This window comes from Astatotilapia calliptera, chromosome 15 (assembly GCF_900246225.1).
Source record: "Astatotilapia calliptera chromosome 15, fAstCal1.2, whole genome shotgun sequence".
NCBI lineage: Eukaryota > Metazoa > Chordata > Actinopteri > Cichliformes > Cichlidae > Astatotilapia > Astatotilapia calliptera.
This window is the reverse complement of record NC_039316.1, coordinates 6,165,621-6,182,130: the sequence shown is the minus strand read 5'-3', so window position 1 is coordinate 6,182,130 and position 16,510 is coordinate 6,165,621. Positions and strand designations below refer to the sequence as shown.

Below are 16,510 nucleotides of genomic sequence, written 5' to 3'. Positions count from 1 at the left end.
CTGCTCAAACGACCCCCGCCCCCGTCATAGAATAATTTCTATGAAAAAAATGCCCCTCTGTTTGGTCCAATTAAGGCTTACGTTTTTAGATGCATCAAGAGAGAAGGTGATGTTATCCAGGAAGCGGACAGCGTCGCCAGGGGCCAGCCTGTCCAGGTATTTGGCACAAGTGTCGTAAGCGTGTAGGTAGTCTTGGTCGCTCTGAGGGGGTCTCTTCAGCAGCTGGGGGTCCCCTTTCCAGAACACCTTCTGCAGCCATACTGCGTGGACTGCACTGGCGGACACCGTGGCCCCACCACTGCCGGGCAAAGGCAAACGATTGGCAAGTTTGGAGATGGACAACACATTCTGACTGGTCAGCACTGGTTGAAGAGTGGCCAGTGGATCCGAGGATTCATCCGTGAGCTTCCGATAGTTCAAACCTGCAAGCGTGAAAGACATATTACACGTTTACAACACTTTCACCTTAAAAATGTGTTTGCCTCTTCACTGAAGTCTCGAGCTATATCATCAAAAAAAAGAACAAGTATACTTGGATGCTCCTCCCTTGTCCTTGTGTACTGGGATCTTTGACACTCCTTTGTATGCAAGGTTGATGTTGAACACTTACAAAAAGCTGTAGTAGCTTTACATTAGCTTTATGTTTAGCTCAAGGTACTTTAAACATGGCATAACAAAGGTCCTTTTACTGCTACAACATCAAGATCAATAATGGGAATTGTAAAAAGAGTATTTACATATGAACAATAAGCATGTTTATTCTCCACGGCAGAGTATAAAATTGCATTGTGTCGGAAGGGGAACACAATGTACCATTTTTATAGTGTGCATACAGTGCATGGCTTCTGTATTACTATTCTTTCTGTTTTCTGTGACAACCAAGCAGACGAGAGATTTGCACAGGACGTTGAATATTCCATCACATGACAGAAAAGCATCAGGAGATGAAAAGCATCTCAGGAAAGAGTAAACAGCGGATGTGAACAACAAGGATCGCGTGTGACCTGCGTGTGAAAGGGGTGCCGGCCGTCTCTGCCTGCATGCAAACATGTACAGTTTGACTGTCAAACTGTCTGCGTGCATCATATTTACCACTGCAGTACCCCCGGAGTAGGCATTTGTGTGTGTGTGTATGAGAGAGAGCGAGAGAGCCGGTGGTGTGCTCTTGGTCTCCAGCACTATCAGACAGACGCATTACTGTAGCAACGCTACATGGCCTGTCTGGGCTTTAAATATTTTAACACGGGTCTGCCTGTGGGGAAGGTTCTGTCAATGCTGCTTGAAATCATTCACACAATCACAAGCATACACGCACACACACAAAACTTTCCAGGTTGAACCCACATACACAAACACACACACACCTTCCAGACAGGCCCAGACAGACATGTAAACCACAAATACTTACATATGTACTCTTTCCCTCCGGCTTCACCTGCCCCACCCACTCCTCATATTGCCTCTCTTTCCCCCTTTCCACTAGAGCCTGCTCAGACGGTCACCTGGTACTGTGTCTGAAAATGTGATGAGCACCACCTGTCTCCAACACATCTGAAAGCCTCTGTAAGTACATCTGGGTGGGCTAGTTTGCATGTGTCTGTTCAGGACTGCAAATGAGTCATTTTGAATGAGCATGTCAGAAGAGTTGGAAAGTGTTGGTAGAAAGTTAGAGGCCCCAGAGACACGGCAACAGCCTGTGTATCAGTTTTGCTGCAGGAAGTGTGAATACGTGGGTTATGTTTCAACAGTATGTGTGTGCATGTGTGTGAATGAGTGAGTGAGAGCGAGACATACAGTACAGAAAGTGTTAGCATGAAAGTGTTATTGTCACAAAGTCACTATATGCGCTTGTGCATGCATATAAAGTCAATCTGGCTTAGTGTGTATATGCGTGTGCATTAATCTATTAGTACTCATGATGCTGCAACTCCTGGTAGCTTATGTGGTGCAATAAAGCATGGACTTTGGTTCTCCCCATGGCTGAACGGCATTTATGCAACTGTCAGCACCTATGCTGCCTGTTTAAAACTAGTGCATCCATTTTCTTTTATTTTCTGTGTTTTTAAGCTGGTTTAGGGCAACATTAGCAGCTCTATCCATGCTTCCCTGAAATCAAGACGTTATTCTGCATTCAGTATAAAATATTTCTTAAAAACAGAATACTGTGGAAAAGCCTTGAGTCACCTTTCGATTCTTTATATTTTACTAGACAAATGGGAAATAGGGGCCGAAATGTATTGAAATGTGGCAAAATTTATGCAAATATCGTAAATAAGGCTAAAACAGAGTTTGTGCAATTCTCTTGAGCTTGAAAGCCAATATTGGGTAAGACCACCTTTATTAAACACAGCCTGAACTCTTTTAAGTAAGCTTTCTTGTCATTTATGGAAGTAGTCTTTAGGATTAATTCTCCGGGCTTCTTGAAGGACATTCCAAAGACTGCCTTCTTGTGTAATTTGAACCTTCTCTCCCAGTTTCCCTTTCCTAAAGTTGAGTCCACTGAAACCAATTCACTCATCGGACATTACTTTGAAGGTGACATCCGGTCGACATGCAAGGCTCCGGCTACCTAGGTAACCTCTTAATGTACTTACTACCAGTTCATGTTTCAATCAATAGTACTCATGAATCTCATTGGTAGCCGCTTCAGTCACTTGCTTGGGAGTTTATTATCAGGTCCTGTGCTGAGCTCGCCTGCGGTTATTTTGCCTGTGGCCATGTGAAGTCACTCACTGTTATTTATTTTCTATGGTGTCTCATCGTCACGCCACATCTAGCATATGAAACCAGCTGGTTTTTGTGACAGGCTGCTAGTAACAAGTTCTCCAAAATTGAAGATACAATTTAAAATAGGTTCTTTGCCAAGTTTTTCATTATGTGTAGGCACAACCCTGCTTCATCCCTTCAGTTAGGCCTTTTCTAGTTTCATAGGTCAATGTTAAGTGGCTAAACAAATAAAAAGCATTTCTCTGGAAATGCTCATGTACAAGGACTGGGCTTAAAATGAGTGATATAGTAGGCAGTGTCCAAAGTATAAATCTGAAAGACCTTCAGAAAACCTGAAGAACTATTGCTCACAAGCAGTTTAAAAAAAATTACAAGAAAGTCTGGCTAGTGGGGAGAAAAATATAAAAAAGGAAGTACTCTAGGAGCAGAGCGCAAACCTCCACCAAGGCAGAACTACAAAGTTGATAGAAGTTTGTAGTTCAGTAAAAATCAGATAAGGGTAGCAACAGATATTGACTCTGATTATACAAACATTATGTTGGAGTAGGTAATAGATAAGGGGACTTGATTTGTTAATAACAATATTAACTTGAGGGTATTATATAATATTATACTACAGTATATTTCTAACTTCCTCTTGACAATGCTTTAATTCGAATACTTTTAGTTTAAGGTCAACTTGAAAGAAAGGCAGATGTGAAATGTAAAAATACGGTCAAATGTGACATATTTGCATACAAACTATAAGAAATATTAGATATTTAGAATACCAATATAATAGTATCATTCCCTAAATATTGGCATTACAAAAAAGGTATTATAATTTTTACTAGTTTTAATGATAAAAGGCATTTTATGAAGATCTGACCTTATTTGACCTTGAAGAAGAGGCCAGAGGTCCAAATTGACATCAGATTTACAGTTTACTTGGTGTACTGACAACATTTACACTATGCTGTCAGTACACCAGTGGCAGTAAGAAACAGTTTTAAATAGCTCTATAAAGTTTCATTATAACCTCCTCAGTGGAGGTAATCAAAAAGGAATTAAGGCTCAAGAGTTTTGTACAACACTGTAAAAATAAATGTAGACTTAACAATGTAAAATTGCCTTGAGTTCATATTGTTCTGTCTATTGACTAACTAGTCTTCTGTTCATCTTCTACACAGATCATCAACTGCTGAGGAACCTTTTGCCCAGAAGATGCAGTTTGAGCCTCATCTTGCTTTGTTTACAAGGTTTATGTCTCCCCTGTGAAGAGCTGGGCTTATATTTGGATTGCTTCATAAAAGGTCCCATTCAGACCACCTGCACGTGATTGCAATTTCCTTATACATCTCTAACTTCAGCCTAGAAAAACAGTTCTTTGAGTGGTAAACCTTCAGCCGCTGTCATTGTGAGTTGCAAATAAGCGATAGAAGCACAAACAGGAGAAAACAGCAAGATGCTAATATAGTGATGTGGCAGTAATTGTGCATTAGTGAAACTGAAAAGCAGCAGTGTGAGTTAGTGCATTTAAAGTTAATTTCATTTTTCTTACTTTATGTTAAACTGCATCCCAGTCTTGATGTGGATGTCTCAGTGTTGTGTGTGTACGTGATTTGGGCATGTGTGGTTCAGTGTGTTAAACAGAGACATGTGTCACCAGTAAAAGCTGTGGCGCTATCAGGAGCAGAAGGAGGAAGTGAGGCGTGAAAACACAGCTGACACCTGGCTGACCTTTACTGAACTTTTCCAAGAAGTGACACCAGCTTCACCCGTACGCAACAAAGTTTGAGCACTCTAGCCTGGAGCGCTGAACCAGTGACATGATGTCCTGGGAGAGGACCGAGTGCAATGCTTTCTCTCAGACCCTTGGTATATCAATAGGATTGATGCTGAATTGTTTTCCTTTTTCACTTCACAGCCATATCGTTATAGTTTTGCATGGTTCAACCCTGCTACTCTTCATCTTTGAAAACATCTACATGAGCTAATAGAAAAAAAAGGAAGCAGAATAAGATCAAAGGGCAAGATGAATCAGACAAAGGATAATATGTGTAACTGGCACTATCAGGATGTCATCGGAGGTGTTTTATTTGTTCTTCCCAGTCAAACGTTAGCGACTAGCTTTATTCAGACGATCAGTTGTTGTTTTTTTAAAATTCCACATGACAACCGCTGACCAGAAGCAATGTCAGCATCTGTGTGTGAGTCATCAGTCATGTCGAGACAGATTGTCTTCAAGTCTGGACTTTTACTTCCTGACAGCACAGGCCAGAGGTGTTTTTTACCCACCAGTAACAGGTGCACTATCCCTATGAATTTGTTTTTTTTGTTGCATTTCACTCTTCAGAAACTGCATTCTTCAGTAAACGAAGGCTATTATTTAGTCTGCAAATAGAAATGGCAGCACTCTGTTTTTCTAAAGTATAACCCTGTTTGCCGAATGCAAAATGACTTCCCTCATGATTTCACACAAAACGCTTTTTAAATAAGTGGAATTATACAGAAATTTAAAAGCAAGAAATGTTGCCATGATTTTTTTTTTCTGGTTCATTTTGTTTTGGGGTTTTTTTTCAGTAGTGACAACCTGTCAAAGAGTCTAGCATTCCTTGTAGGACTGGATAATTGCCTGACATGGGAGGGTCATCAACTCGTGTACACTCTCACCTGGGACCTCCCGTCTAAAAATGCTGGCCCACAGACGCACTTTGTATTCTATTCTCTGTGCCTGGCATCAGCTATTTGCATTTGCAACTTCAATAACTTACTACTTACTAAAAAAAACATAGCAATTCATTACCAGGTCTTATATTAGGTAAATACAACCCCAGATTAACCAAAACACATGATATATTGCACCACATCATTATCATTTTAACAAAAACTAAGACACAATGCACAAGCATTGTGTGAAAAGCTAAACACGCCTTTACTGCTATCACAGGTAATGGAGCATTGAGGTGTATGTTAACAAAAGGCCATGGAGGAAAGACATCAGCAATATCATCAGAGAAGCAAATGTTGCTGCTGATCGGGGTTATAAGGCCCTTTCCAAACAATTTGAAGTTCATCATTCTAAAGCGAATGCATTCACAGCTGCCAATCTTCCCATGGGTGGACATTTCAGCAAATTCACCCAAGGTCAGACAGTGCAATACTCAATGAAAATGAAAGAACCCAAGATCTACATCTCAAACTCCCTGGGCCTCAGTTAGCATGTAAAATGTTAAAGCTTATGGCAGTACAGTTTAAAAAAAAGCCAAACAAGGCTTGCATGGAAGGGTTGCCAGGAGAAAGCCTCTTCTGCCTAAAAACAACATGGAAACATGGCTTAGGTTTACAAAGCTACATCAGAACAAACCACAAGGCTTGTGAAATAATAACCCTCGCTCGCGCTCAGTGTGTACGTAAATCACGCGTAAGAACATTTCAATGATTTCTCAGAAAGTCTCTGACCATGCAGACAAACAAATGAAGGTCTGGCTGTCTTAGGATGTCTAAAACCAAGTATTTAAAATGAATACTACCCTTAGCAGTACTACTAATACCATGATCATCATTATCATCATTGTTTTCATTATTATGATTATTACTACAAGTATTAGCAGTAGTATTATGATCATTATTAGTAGTAGTAGTCGTCATATTTGGTCATTTTTCCAAAACACAATAAGCCAAAATTACAGTTAAATAAGAAAAATTAAAAATGAAACTGCATGTAAAGAAAGCAAAATACTAAATGGGAGGCTGTAAATTTTAACATTTTAAGTTAAAAAATATATGTATAAAATATCTCTTTTTTTTTTCTTAAATTATCTTCATTAAAAATTATTTATATTATTGTGAAATGTCACCATTCGCATTATCCTGCTATTAGCTGGAGAATCTGGATTTTTCTTTCTTTCTTTATATTTCATTGCAGTGAGTTTCTCCTCTAGAGCTGACGGATCACATGTTCCTTGTCCTTTGCCTACTTTCTTCTTTTTCTTGCAGTCTGTTAGTACTTTTTCATATCATCTTTCATGTCCAAACTTTTCTTTTTCACTTGAGCCACAGTGAATGTCCCCGGGGAAACAACATTCAGAACCTCCATTATTTCAACCGGAGTCTTGCTGCGGTGGGACTTTAAGAGAGCTGTCCATAAATGAGTGCCTGCAAGCCTCAATGAACTGAAGCCACACTGTAAAGAAGAATGGGCTAAAATTCCTCCACGACAATGTGAGATACTAATAAAGTCATACAAAAAATGATTACTTCAAGTTATTACTGCTTAAGGTGCTTCTACAAGCTAGGGAATCATGGGACGTACTCAGTTCCTCACACACTGCTTCTGTATATTGGCTTAGTTTTTGTTAAATAATGACATGGGTTGATGTGGTGTATGTTTTATAGTTTAGCTGAAACTGTATTTGCCTAACTTTAAAACATGCTAAGGACCAGATGATCTTTATTAAATCCTGAAACATAAAAGCCAAGAATTTTTTTAAAACCATAACTACATCTTTTCATTGCCAATATTGCTGATACTGCAGGCTTCCAGACTTCATTGTTGTTTTATTTGTTTTATAATAATAAATTCCATTTGAATTAATCTGATTTATTGCTTGCACTTCATATCTATCATTTTCCTGGCACAGGGTTGTAAAACAGTAATGGCATGCTTAGTACTAAATAAATCTGACTAACTGTTATAGATTAAAATGTATTTTAAAGTGGGTCAAGGGTCCCTGTGTCCTTACAGTGACTGGTCTATCTTAGACCAACATGGTGTTAGTGGAGCTCCTGTGATTGGTCATGCAAGAAGTCACTTCCCCTTTATAGGATCCCCCACTTGGTTTTCAGAGAACCGTGGTTATGTCAGTAACAAAACGTTTTAGCTGGGGGATTTGTCAGAACAACAATCAAAATGCCAGTTATGAACTACATATACTATATAATCACCATAAAAAACAGTGTACACCTCACCGTTGGCAACAGCCCGAAGCTTCTTGAGCAGTTTAACATGAGAGTCTGGCTTAATGGTGGTGGTGACGTAAGGCTCACAGCCCGCAGCATCTAGTAAGGTGTAGTAGTAGAGCAGGCGGTTGAGGTCTGTTCCTTCCACAGTGGGAAGAACATACTTCGTCATGTGGCTGTAAAAGGCCTGAGGGTTACACTTTAAAGTCTCAAACAAGCTGAGGGATTCGCTCCGGGTTTCAATATCCTTGGTGGAGAGGCTGTGGAAGAGAAAACGGGAATGGAATAAGAAAAACAGGGAAAAATGTGCAGAAAATGAAATGAAAATATAATTTTATATAGCTGGATTTGTAGTAAACACACAACAATAGCCTGGCCTACTATCAGTTTAAAGCTTTTACATATGTGGTTGTAAAAACCTGCTGTTTGTAATGGCTTCACAAAAAAATATCTATTGGTACGCAGTGTGTGAACACTTGAAGTTTCAGGCATCAGAAAGGAAAAGATCTGAGCCTTTCATATAGACAGCAATAGCCACTATGCCTGAAAGAGATGAGAAAAAAACACAGCTAACCAAAAAAAGAAAAACCCACACATTTCATCAACAGAAAATCAAAGAGAAGACTACCAGCAATGGAGACTATTTGGCTCCAAAGTCATTTCTGAAAACAGTAGCGCTAAAAACAGTGGTGCAAAAACACAAGAGCAATCTGCAGGCTTATCACAAAGCATACAGGTTGCACAAGACGTGTGCACATCCTTGCTAAGCGTGTTTTGCTACAAATCTCAGTCAAGATCAGCAGGTGGTCTAAAGAGCAAAAGAAAAAGTGAAAAGAACACAAGCAAAAACACTGGAAAGAGGATGACAAAAAAAAAAACTTGGAGAACCACAAACAAAAGTTAAGCAGGGAGCGATACAAAGAACGAAAAGGCAAAGGCGAAGTAAAGCTAGTTGCTTGAAGTCACCGAGGGGCTCCGAGCAATCTGTGGCTTCATGGGAGTGCGTTTGTGTGAGTGGAAGTCTGTTTATCTGTCAGAACGGGACAACATCAAAGGGAACAATGCTTCCTCTGGGCTCTCTGTCAGGCTTTCGCTAATGAAAAAAATATAGAGCCTGGCTGCGGCACGGCAGCTGACAATAAGCTCGATAATGTAAATAACACTAATCATCCTCACAACAGGGGCTCTAATAAGGCTGGAGTCAACAGAACGACTAACTTAGAGTGAAGACACCCTCGCTCGCTCTTCCTCTCGTCTCCCTCTTAAGCGTACGCAGGCGGCCCGTCACCCCAATCAAAGTCTGATGTTTCACTAGTTAATCACGCTAGCTCCAAAGTGCCTAAAAACACTGCGATGCAAGAAGAATTGCAAGAGAAATTGCGACTTATCCAGCCAGGACTTTTTTTTGAGGGGCATTATAAGCAACTACACAAAGGCACAGAAGCTGGCAGAGAGTGCTCAGTTTTCATGCCAAGCTCTGCTTTGTTATCTCCTCCCTGCCCCTCTATTCTTTCAATTGACAAAAGGTGTTCACTGCATCTTTGCTCACATTAGGAGCATATCTTCTTCTCAGTATCCACAGCTGGCAGCGTGTTTTCGGTCAACATATATAGAGCCTGATAGCTTTATTAAAAGTTTGCTGCGTAGTGGCTTACCTACTGCCGTTTGCTTCGTGGCATTTCGCTGCTCACACAACACAGTTTGCTACTTTATCTTGGTTGTGGTTATTTCTCTGTGATATCCGGAGCGTCACATTGCAGTCTTCTCTTGTTTGTTATAAAACTCTGCTGAAGTAAAGAGCCAATTTGTCCAGGGGAGAATAACAGTTAGGTCCATAAATTGCTGGATGAAGTCAGCTTTGTACACCACCACAGTGGATTTTAAAATCAGTCAATATTATGATTGAAGCGCAGACTTTCAGCTTTGATTCAGGGGGGTTTCAAAAATTACAGACATTTGTAGACCCTTCCCCATTTCAGAGGCTCAAAATTAATAGATAAGCACAACAGAATTTAAAACAAAAGGTTATTCTTTATACTTAGTCGATGATCGCCTGAAGTTTTTGAATCCATGGATACCAAATGCTGTTTCCTCCTTTTACTTTCTTTTACTGCAGCCACCTTCAGTTACTGCTTGTTTGTGACTCTTTATGAATTTTGTATTTTATTTTAATAACATAATTCAATAAATATACTCTGTTGGGTTGAGATTAACTTGACCATTAAAATGGTAAATAGTAAATGAACTAGTTCAATTATGGCGCTTCCTACTCTGCTTGAGCACTCAAAGTATTTTCTGCTACAGGCCTCATTCACCTATTTGCACACATTCATAAAAGCATTTTTTTTCTATGCGTGTTTTCTACCTAACATTCACACTCCAATGAACACGTCGGAAACAACTTGGGGTTTAGTTGCCCAACAGTACTTTGGCATGCAAACTGGAGCAGCCAAGAATAAAACCACCTGCTCTACCTTCTGAACCACAGCCAACCCAAAAAATAGAAGAATATCCCATTTCTTTACTGGTGTAAAACTGGTGACCTAGTTCCACTGACAGCCGCATATTGCCATTCTATAACATTACCTCCACCATGTTTGACAGATGATGTGATATACTTCACATCCTGAGCTGTTTCGCTCTTTCTCGTACAAGTTCATCTTGGTTTCATCTCTCCAGTGAGATTCTTTCTCCCAGAATTGTGCGTGCAGTTTTAGATGTTTTCTGGCAAGGTCTAATCTGGCCCTCCTGATTTTGAGTGGACCCACTGGTTTTTACCTTTTTGTAATCCCATTCATGACAATGATAGTCGTACCTCCTCAGGGGTTCTTGACTTGATTAGATGTTGTGAAGATGGGTTTTTTTCCCACCAGAAACTAATTCTGTCTGCATGTATTTTAGCTGAAATTTAAGTGGAAGTTTTGTGTCATCATCCACCACCATCATTTGGCATTGCCAAGCTGCTGATTTAAGTTCATCCGAATGATGGCTTCCCTCATTTGGACTGACATCTTTTTGGGGTCTCATATTTAAAATTACAATGAAGAAAAAATACAAATTCAACACCTTGAATCCACTTCTAATATTATGTCTGCTTCATTTGACATAAAATAAAAAGTTAACATGTCTCACATTGCAATTTCTAATAATTTTTAGCCTTTGGACAAAAAAAAAAAAAAAGCCTCTGAAAATGGGGAACTTTGCATAAAAATGCCTGTAATTCCTAAACAATTAATGTAAATGTTGTAAAAGCCTTTGAATTAAAGCTGAAATTCTGCACTTTAACCACATTTGATAGACCTAAGTGTATAATAAAATTGTGAGTCATATTTAATTAAAGTGGCAAGAAGAACAAAAGTGTAGGTGAGCTTTGGAAGAGTAGTAATGATCGTTTAAAATGTCAGTGCTGTTATAATTGTGGGGGGGTTTTCTTCTTTATTAACCAGGTTACAAATGACTGTCCAGCACAGGGCTGTGAAAGTGTTTTTGCACTTTGGAGTCATGTAAAGTGAAAAAACTCCAAAATATTTCTCCCTGATACACATTTTGAAACACATCAAAAATATGTCACTACCAAATTCTCACTATTATTATGAAGAAGTAATTACATACAGAGAGCGTGTGCTGTAATTGAACTCACATTAACAAATACACGTATTTTTTTCCTCATTGAACTGGTTCCAATTCTCATTTAAATTAGAAATAACGTTAAATCTGAGAGCTTTTATTTTTACAGATGTTTTGTAATCAAAATAACTAATCAAATTCAAATCCTGCCTCTAGAATAGCTTAAAAACATGTCTTCATAACATTCAGAATCTAACCTTCAAAAACAGCCCAGGAACAGCTGAGTTGGGGATGGACGTCTGGTTTGTTTGGGAGATTGTGGCACAAGTTTGCACATGTCATAGAGGGATAAATGCCAGCATGTCAAAATGACCTTCCTAAGACACCAAAATATCCATTGTTTTAACGGTCAGGTATACTTTTATTGTACAAGTGAAAACATCAGAGGAACCAAAGGTTATGCTGTTGCACCTCACTGTCCATATTCTGCTCTCTGGTTGTCCCCCATGACAGCAAAAAGCATGCCTAGAGTAATGCCCGAGGTCATGGTCGAAGTCCAGGCTCAATCCTTAAAGAATCTCAGTGCAGAGTACATCAACAGTCTCTACAGAGCAAACACGTTCAACTCAATACAGGCAGTACTGCAGCTAACCTGTGTATAGCTAAAGCAAGATTCACATTACCCCTGAATGCTAGGAATGTGGGTTTTTTTTTTTTTTTAATTGTCATCATTAGCTGAGAATATTTTTTAAAAATGCAATCTATGGGCATGCAATATTATGAGAGGAATATATAACATAATATATATTGCAGGATATTTTTATTTTTCAATTTAATTTATACTGAAAATTCAAAAAATTCAAAGTCAAGTCAGTCACTTGCTAATTACCGGTAGTCATATCTGGCACAAAAGTATTGAAATACACAATATGCATAATGCCAGAAACAAATATATTCAGAAATAGCAGTTAAAGTGCAGCTGAACTGACAGGAAAGGAAGACTGTGTTTTCTTAATATTCTTTTCAAGATGTAGTATAAATATAATTTGCATCATGCAAGATTCCTGAACTGTCTGAAGTGTCAAGTGGCCAGGTTGGACAGAGCAAAGCAGAAGTCCTGGTGAAGTTGATTTTAGAGACACAAATATTATCTGAGATCATCATCTCTGTTTGGGTTCTAACATTGTAGGAGTTAATAAGTTAATAAGAAAAATTATCCTTGAAGTTCTTTTTGTTGATTCGGATTTTTATCAGCTGGGACGGAGCAGTTCTAATCAACTCAGTGTTAAAGACTATATAGTGATATACATTTGGCACCTTTGGAGCTGTACTGTTAGGGCATTAGAACACAGCCATTATCTGATATGATGTGAACTTTAATTTGCCATATGAGGTCACCAGATGTGCACCTGAAGAGAGCTGGTACAAACTTTAAAGGTGTTCTCTCTGTCTCAGAGGATTCCTCATTAGGCTCAAAGCAAAACACATCTTGGCTGGGGATTAGTCTGAAGGGAACGTGCCACAAAAGACTATTTATTTCTCATGATGGGAACACAGTGATGTGCAGAAAATACATCACAAGCAGCCGCTGGCAGCAGGTAGGAACTGACACGAGGAACTTGGAGCTGTGTCGTTTTGAGGGTCAAATGAGGTTTTGTTTGGATCAGTTTTATTAATCTACCTGAAATTCAAAAACTGAATCTCAATATGAAGATCTGAAACAGTGAAGTACATATAAGTGGTATCATTGATGGGAGTTCATAGGACTTGATGATTTTTAAATCCGCTCCTCAGAGCCACCTCTTCTGCTCATCTTTCAAACTACTTTGAAATGTTGATTTTATTGATTCACTCATATTTAATTGTGCTCTGTGTTTTATTGATGCTTTTATTTTATATTTTTTTGTATTTTAGTTGTAGTGATTTTTATTCCTATGTTTAGCACTTTGGTCAGCGGTTGCAGTTTTTAAAGTGCTTCACAAATTCAGTTGGCGTGGCTCAAGATGAGTCTTTTTTTCAACAGACAAAATCATCAATATTTGAAGAAGTTACCATTATGTGAAACAAATATGTAAAGGTGGAGCTAGACATGAGATTTAAAGCCAAAACTGTAAACAGATGGTTCCACTGACCAATATGTGAACCCATTTCTGTGTTTGGACAAGTCTCTTCGATAGATTTATAGCTGTCATTAGGATGTCATTAAAAAGCAGGTCCATAAAGAGAACTTGTAAACATCTACAAAGCTTTATACACGGAGGCAGAGAACAGCTGACGACGGCAGTGTTTAGCAGCACATTGATTCTTCTGAAGCATACATTTTGTGTTAATAGGACTGTCTCAGGGACACTCATTCTCTATCATCCATCTCTTCTCCCGCCATCTATTTGCCTCCCACTCTCACCCCCTAAGCACACACTGATTCTGTGGATGTGCTTTAAACTAATAATGAGTCCTTAGAGTTCTCTTCATCTGAAATATACTTATGGACTTTTAACTTTGTTCTTCTGTAACCATATTGAGATCTACATTGACTTTAGAGCGTTGATCTATGTCAGCGAAAAAATGTGATTTTAACAATTTACCCCGCCATCACATGGGAAAGGAAAATTGCCAGCTCTTCTGAAAGACAGTAATGTTTGGTATCTCTAATGGAGAAACAGATTCCATTTCATGATTGTTTCTGAGGGAAACTTTAAAAGGTGACAGGCTTCAAACCCCAACCTATTTGTAGCTGTTGTTGTTGTTTTTTTTCTTAGGAAAAAAGTTTGTTGACAACCTTACCCTTTCCGTCCCAGATAATATACAGTGCCGATCAGGTCATGGAATCAAAGATCAGCTACTGTTATCGTATTATGATAATGTTTTTAAGCCTGCTACCTCCTCTTTTTGTCTTATACTTGTTCAGTTTCCGCAAATTCTTTTTAAGGACACCAGGCTAAGATACATAAATGTTTAAAGAAAATCTTTGAAAGACCTTCAGAAAACCTGGAGAATTGCTCAAGACCACTTTAAAAAAAAACACATAAAAGGCAACTTAGAAGCAAAACACAAAGAAATGAGGTGTGATTCAAGTCTTCTGCACGGTACTGTACTATTTAAAATACTGTTTAAAGTGTTGATATGCAAACTGGCAATGAGGTCAACTGTTAAAGTAAAGTGAACCATGCTACTTAAATACAGGCCTCAGCAAAGGACTCAGTTGTTGGGCACTGCACTGTAGCTGACTGCTTCTCCTAAAACATGTGGGATTTGTAAAACATAAACAATTTATTTGCCTACAACGATCAATAAAAGTCTAAATTCTTTTTGCACACGTTTTGACTCTATTTATTCTTCCCTTTAAATTTCTTCTCTATTTATAACATTCCCTGCATCCTTTTGTTAAATCAATAAGCCTTTTGCAGATGCAGAATATTCCTCACACATTTGTCATGATCTTGAGGTTTTGAAGGAAACACACACACAGAATAGCTGTGATCAGGTTTGAGAAAAGTATAGGCTGTAATTTATTGTTAAGTGGAATCCATAAACCATTTCCTTATATCGGAATGTGACAGGTGGATATTTATCACGGAGCCACACGTGTGCACACGTACCAACACACACATACACAACCTCAGCTTTGGCATTCTGTAAAAACAAGCAAAGGTGCAGAGCTAGTCAGTCACCCAGCTATGAAGTCAGAGAGCAAATAAATGATGGTTCACATCCTCTCACTCACAAAACACAAACACACATATTCCCAACATGTTTGATATAGCCTGCGGTGTTTTGGCTTTTTATGTAGGTAAGTTTTGTTATAACTGAAAGGGAGCGTCGCTACACTTTTCAGAGTTTAAAATCTGAAGATGAAAACAAAGAGACAGACAGATGTGTGTGCACAAATGTAATTAAACAGAGCGCGTGCGCGTTTGTGTGTGTGTGTATACCCGCTATCTGTAAAGAGGAACTCGAGGTGGGTCATGTAGACCTCCCACAGAGGAACACTGTAGCGCTTAGCCAGAGACAAAGCGATTCTGTACACACCATCATCCAGTGTCCTAAACACACAGGTACAAAAACAGAAAGAAAGTCTTTAGATTTCATTTAATTAAAGCAGAAATTGACATTATCTCCCACTCATGTCCAAGTGTGTGGTATGAACAATCTTTCAGAGTAGAAACAAAGAAAAGGGAAAAAAAAAAAAGTGCACCTTTCCAATTACAGTGCAAATCCAAAAGTACCAACATTTAAGCCACACTTACTCTGTGAGACCAAGTATGGTCTCCTTCTTGTAATCAGCGTCAGAGCTGAACCGCTGAACGTCCACACCACGGCCGAGCCCCTGCAACACCTGTGCCTGGGTAAAGTCTGTCAGACGCTCGTTGTACATATGCAGCTGGCTGATCAGCTTTTGCAGCTCCTCGGGCCAATCTGAATACGAGGACACGTGCTGTGTGACCAATCGAATCAGCTCCTTTGGATCAGCCTGTGAGAAGGAAAATAAATTTCACATTTTTACCCTCATGGTTCCAGGGTCTGCTTTAGACTTCAACAGTAGAAGAAGGAGTAGCGGTATACGAAAAAGTACAGGCACTGTGGGTCTCTTAGCAGTTTGGCTGCTTGGCTTTAATTTATGGTTTTTGCTGTATAATGGAGATGGTTTGTAGTTTTTCAATTTCTAATATTACATTACAGAAATTTATAGTTTCAACAGCTTGTGGAACCACCTTTAGCAGCAACAGTATGATGTAATTGTTTCCTGTATGACTTTATTGTTGTGGAAGAATTTTGGCCCACTTGTATTTACAACATTGCTTCAGTTCATTGATGTTTTTGCACCGCTCTCTTATGGTCCTGCCACAGGAATTCATTTTCTTTTCATTTTCCCCTTTCTGTTATTTTTCCCTTCTTCTTTTCATCGTATCATATCGCCACATCACAAGAGTCACCTCAAGGCCCCGTGAGCTAAATACCCTACAATAACTGAGAGAAAACCCCAACAATCAGATGGCCTGCCATGAGTAAGCACTTGAGGATAATGGGAAAACTCCTTTTTAACAGGAACACACCTTCAGTAGAAGCAGCCTCGGGAATTCAATTCAGTTTTATTTATATAGCACCAAATCACAACAGCAGTCACTTCGAGGCGCTTTATATTTGAAGGTAAAGACCCTACAATAAGGAGGCAGCCATCTGCCACAACCGGTTGGGGGTAAGGGAGGTAGACAGGATAAAGGAAACAATGTGGAAGAGCGCCACATGTGGATGCTGACTAGGCCATTGAAACTTT

At 39.1% G+C, this 16,510-nt stretch overlaps 1 protein-coding gene across 2 annotated transcripts in view; it reads right to left on the bottom strand.

Annotated features, from left to right (window-relative positions):
- The window catches only part of nbas (NBAS subunit of NRZ tethering complex), a 178,036-nt gene that overhangs the window by 64,091 nt on the left and 97,435 nt on the right, over positions 1-16,510 (bottom strand). For both annotated transcript variants that reach the window (XM_026142563.1, XM_026142564.1), the window contains exons 42-45: positions 15,483-15,706; positions 15,168-15,278; positions 7,678-7,928; positions 82-422 (exon numbers count right to left, since the gene is read on the bottom strand). In XM_026142563.1, the coding sequence (XP_025998348.1) occupies positions 82-422; positions 7,678-7,928; positions 15,168-15,278; positions 15,483-15,706 (927 nt within the window). The remainder of the gene's footprint in view (positions 1-81; positions 423-7,677; positions 7,929-15,167; positions 15,279-15,482; positions 15,707-16,510) is intronic.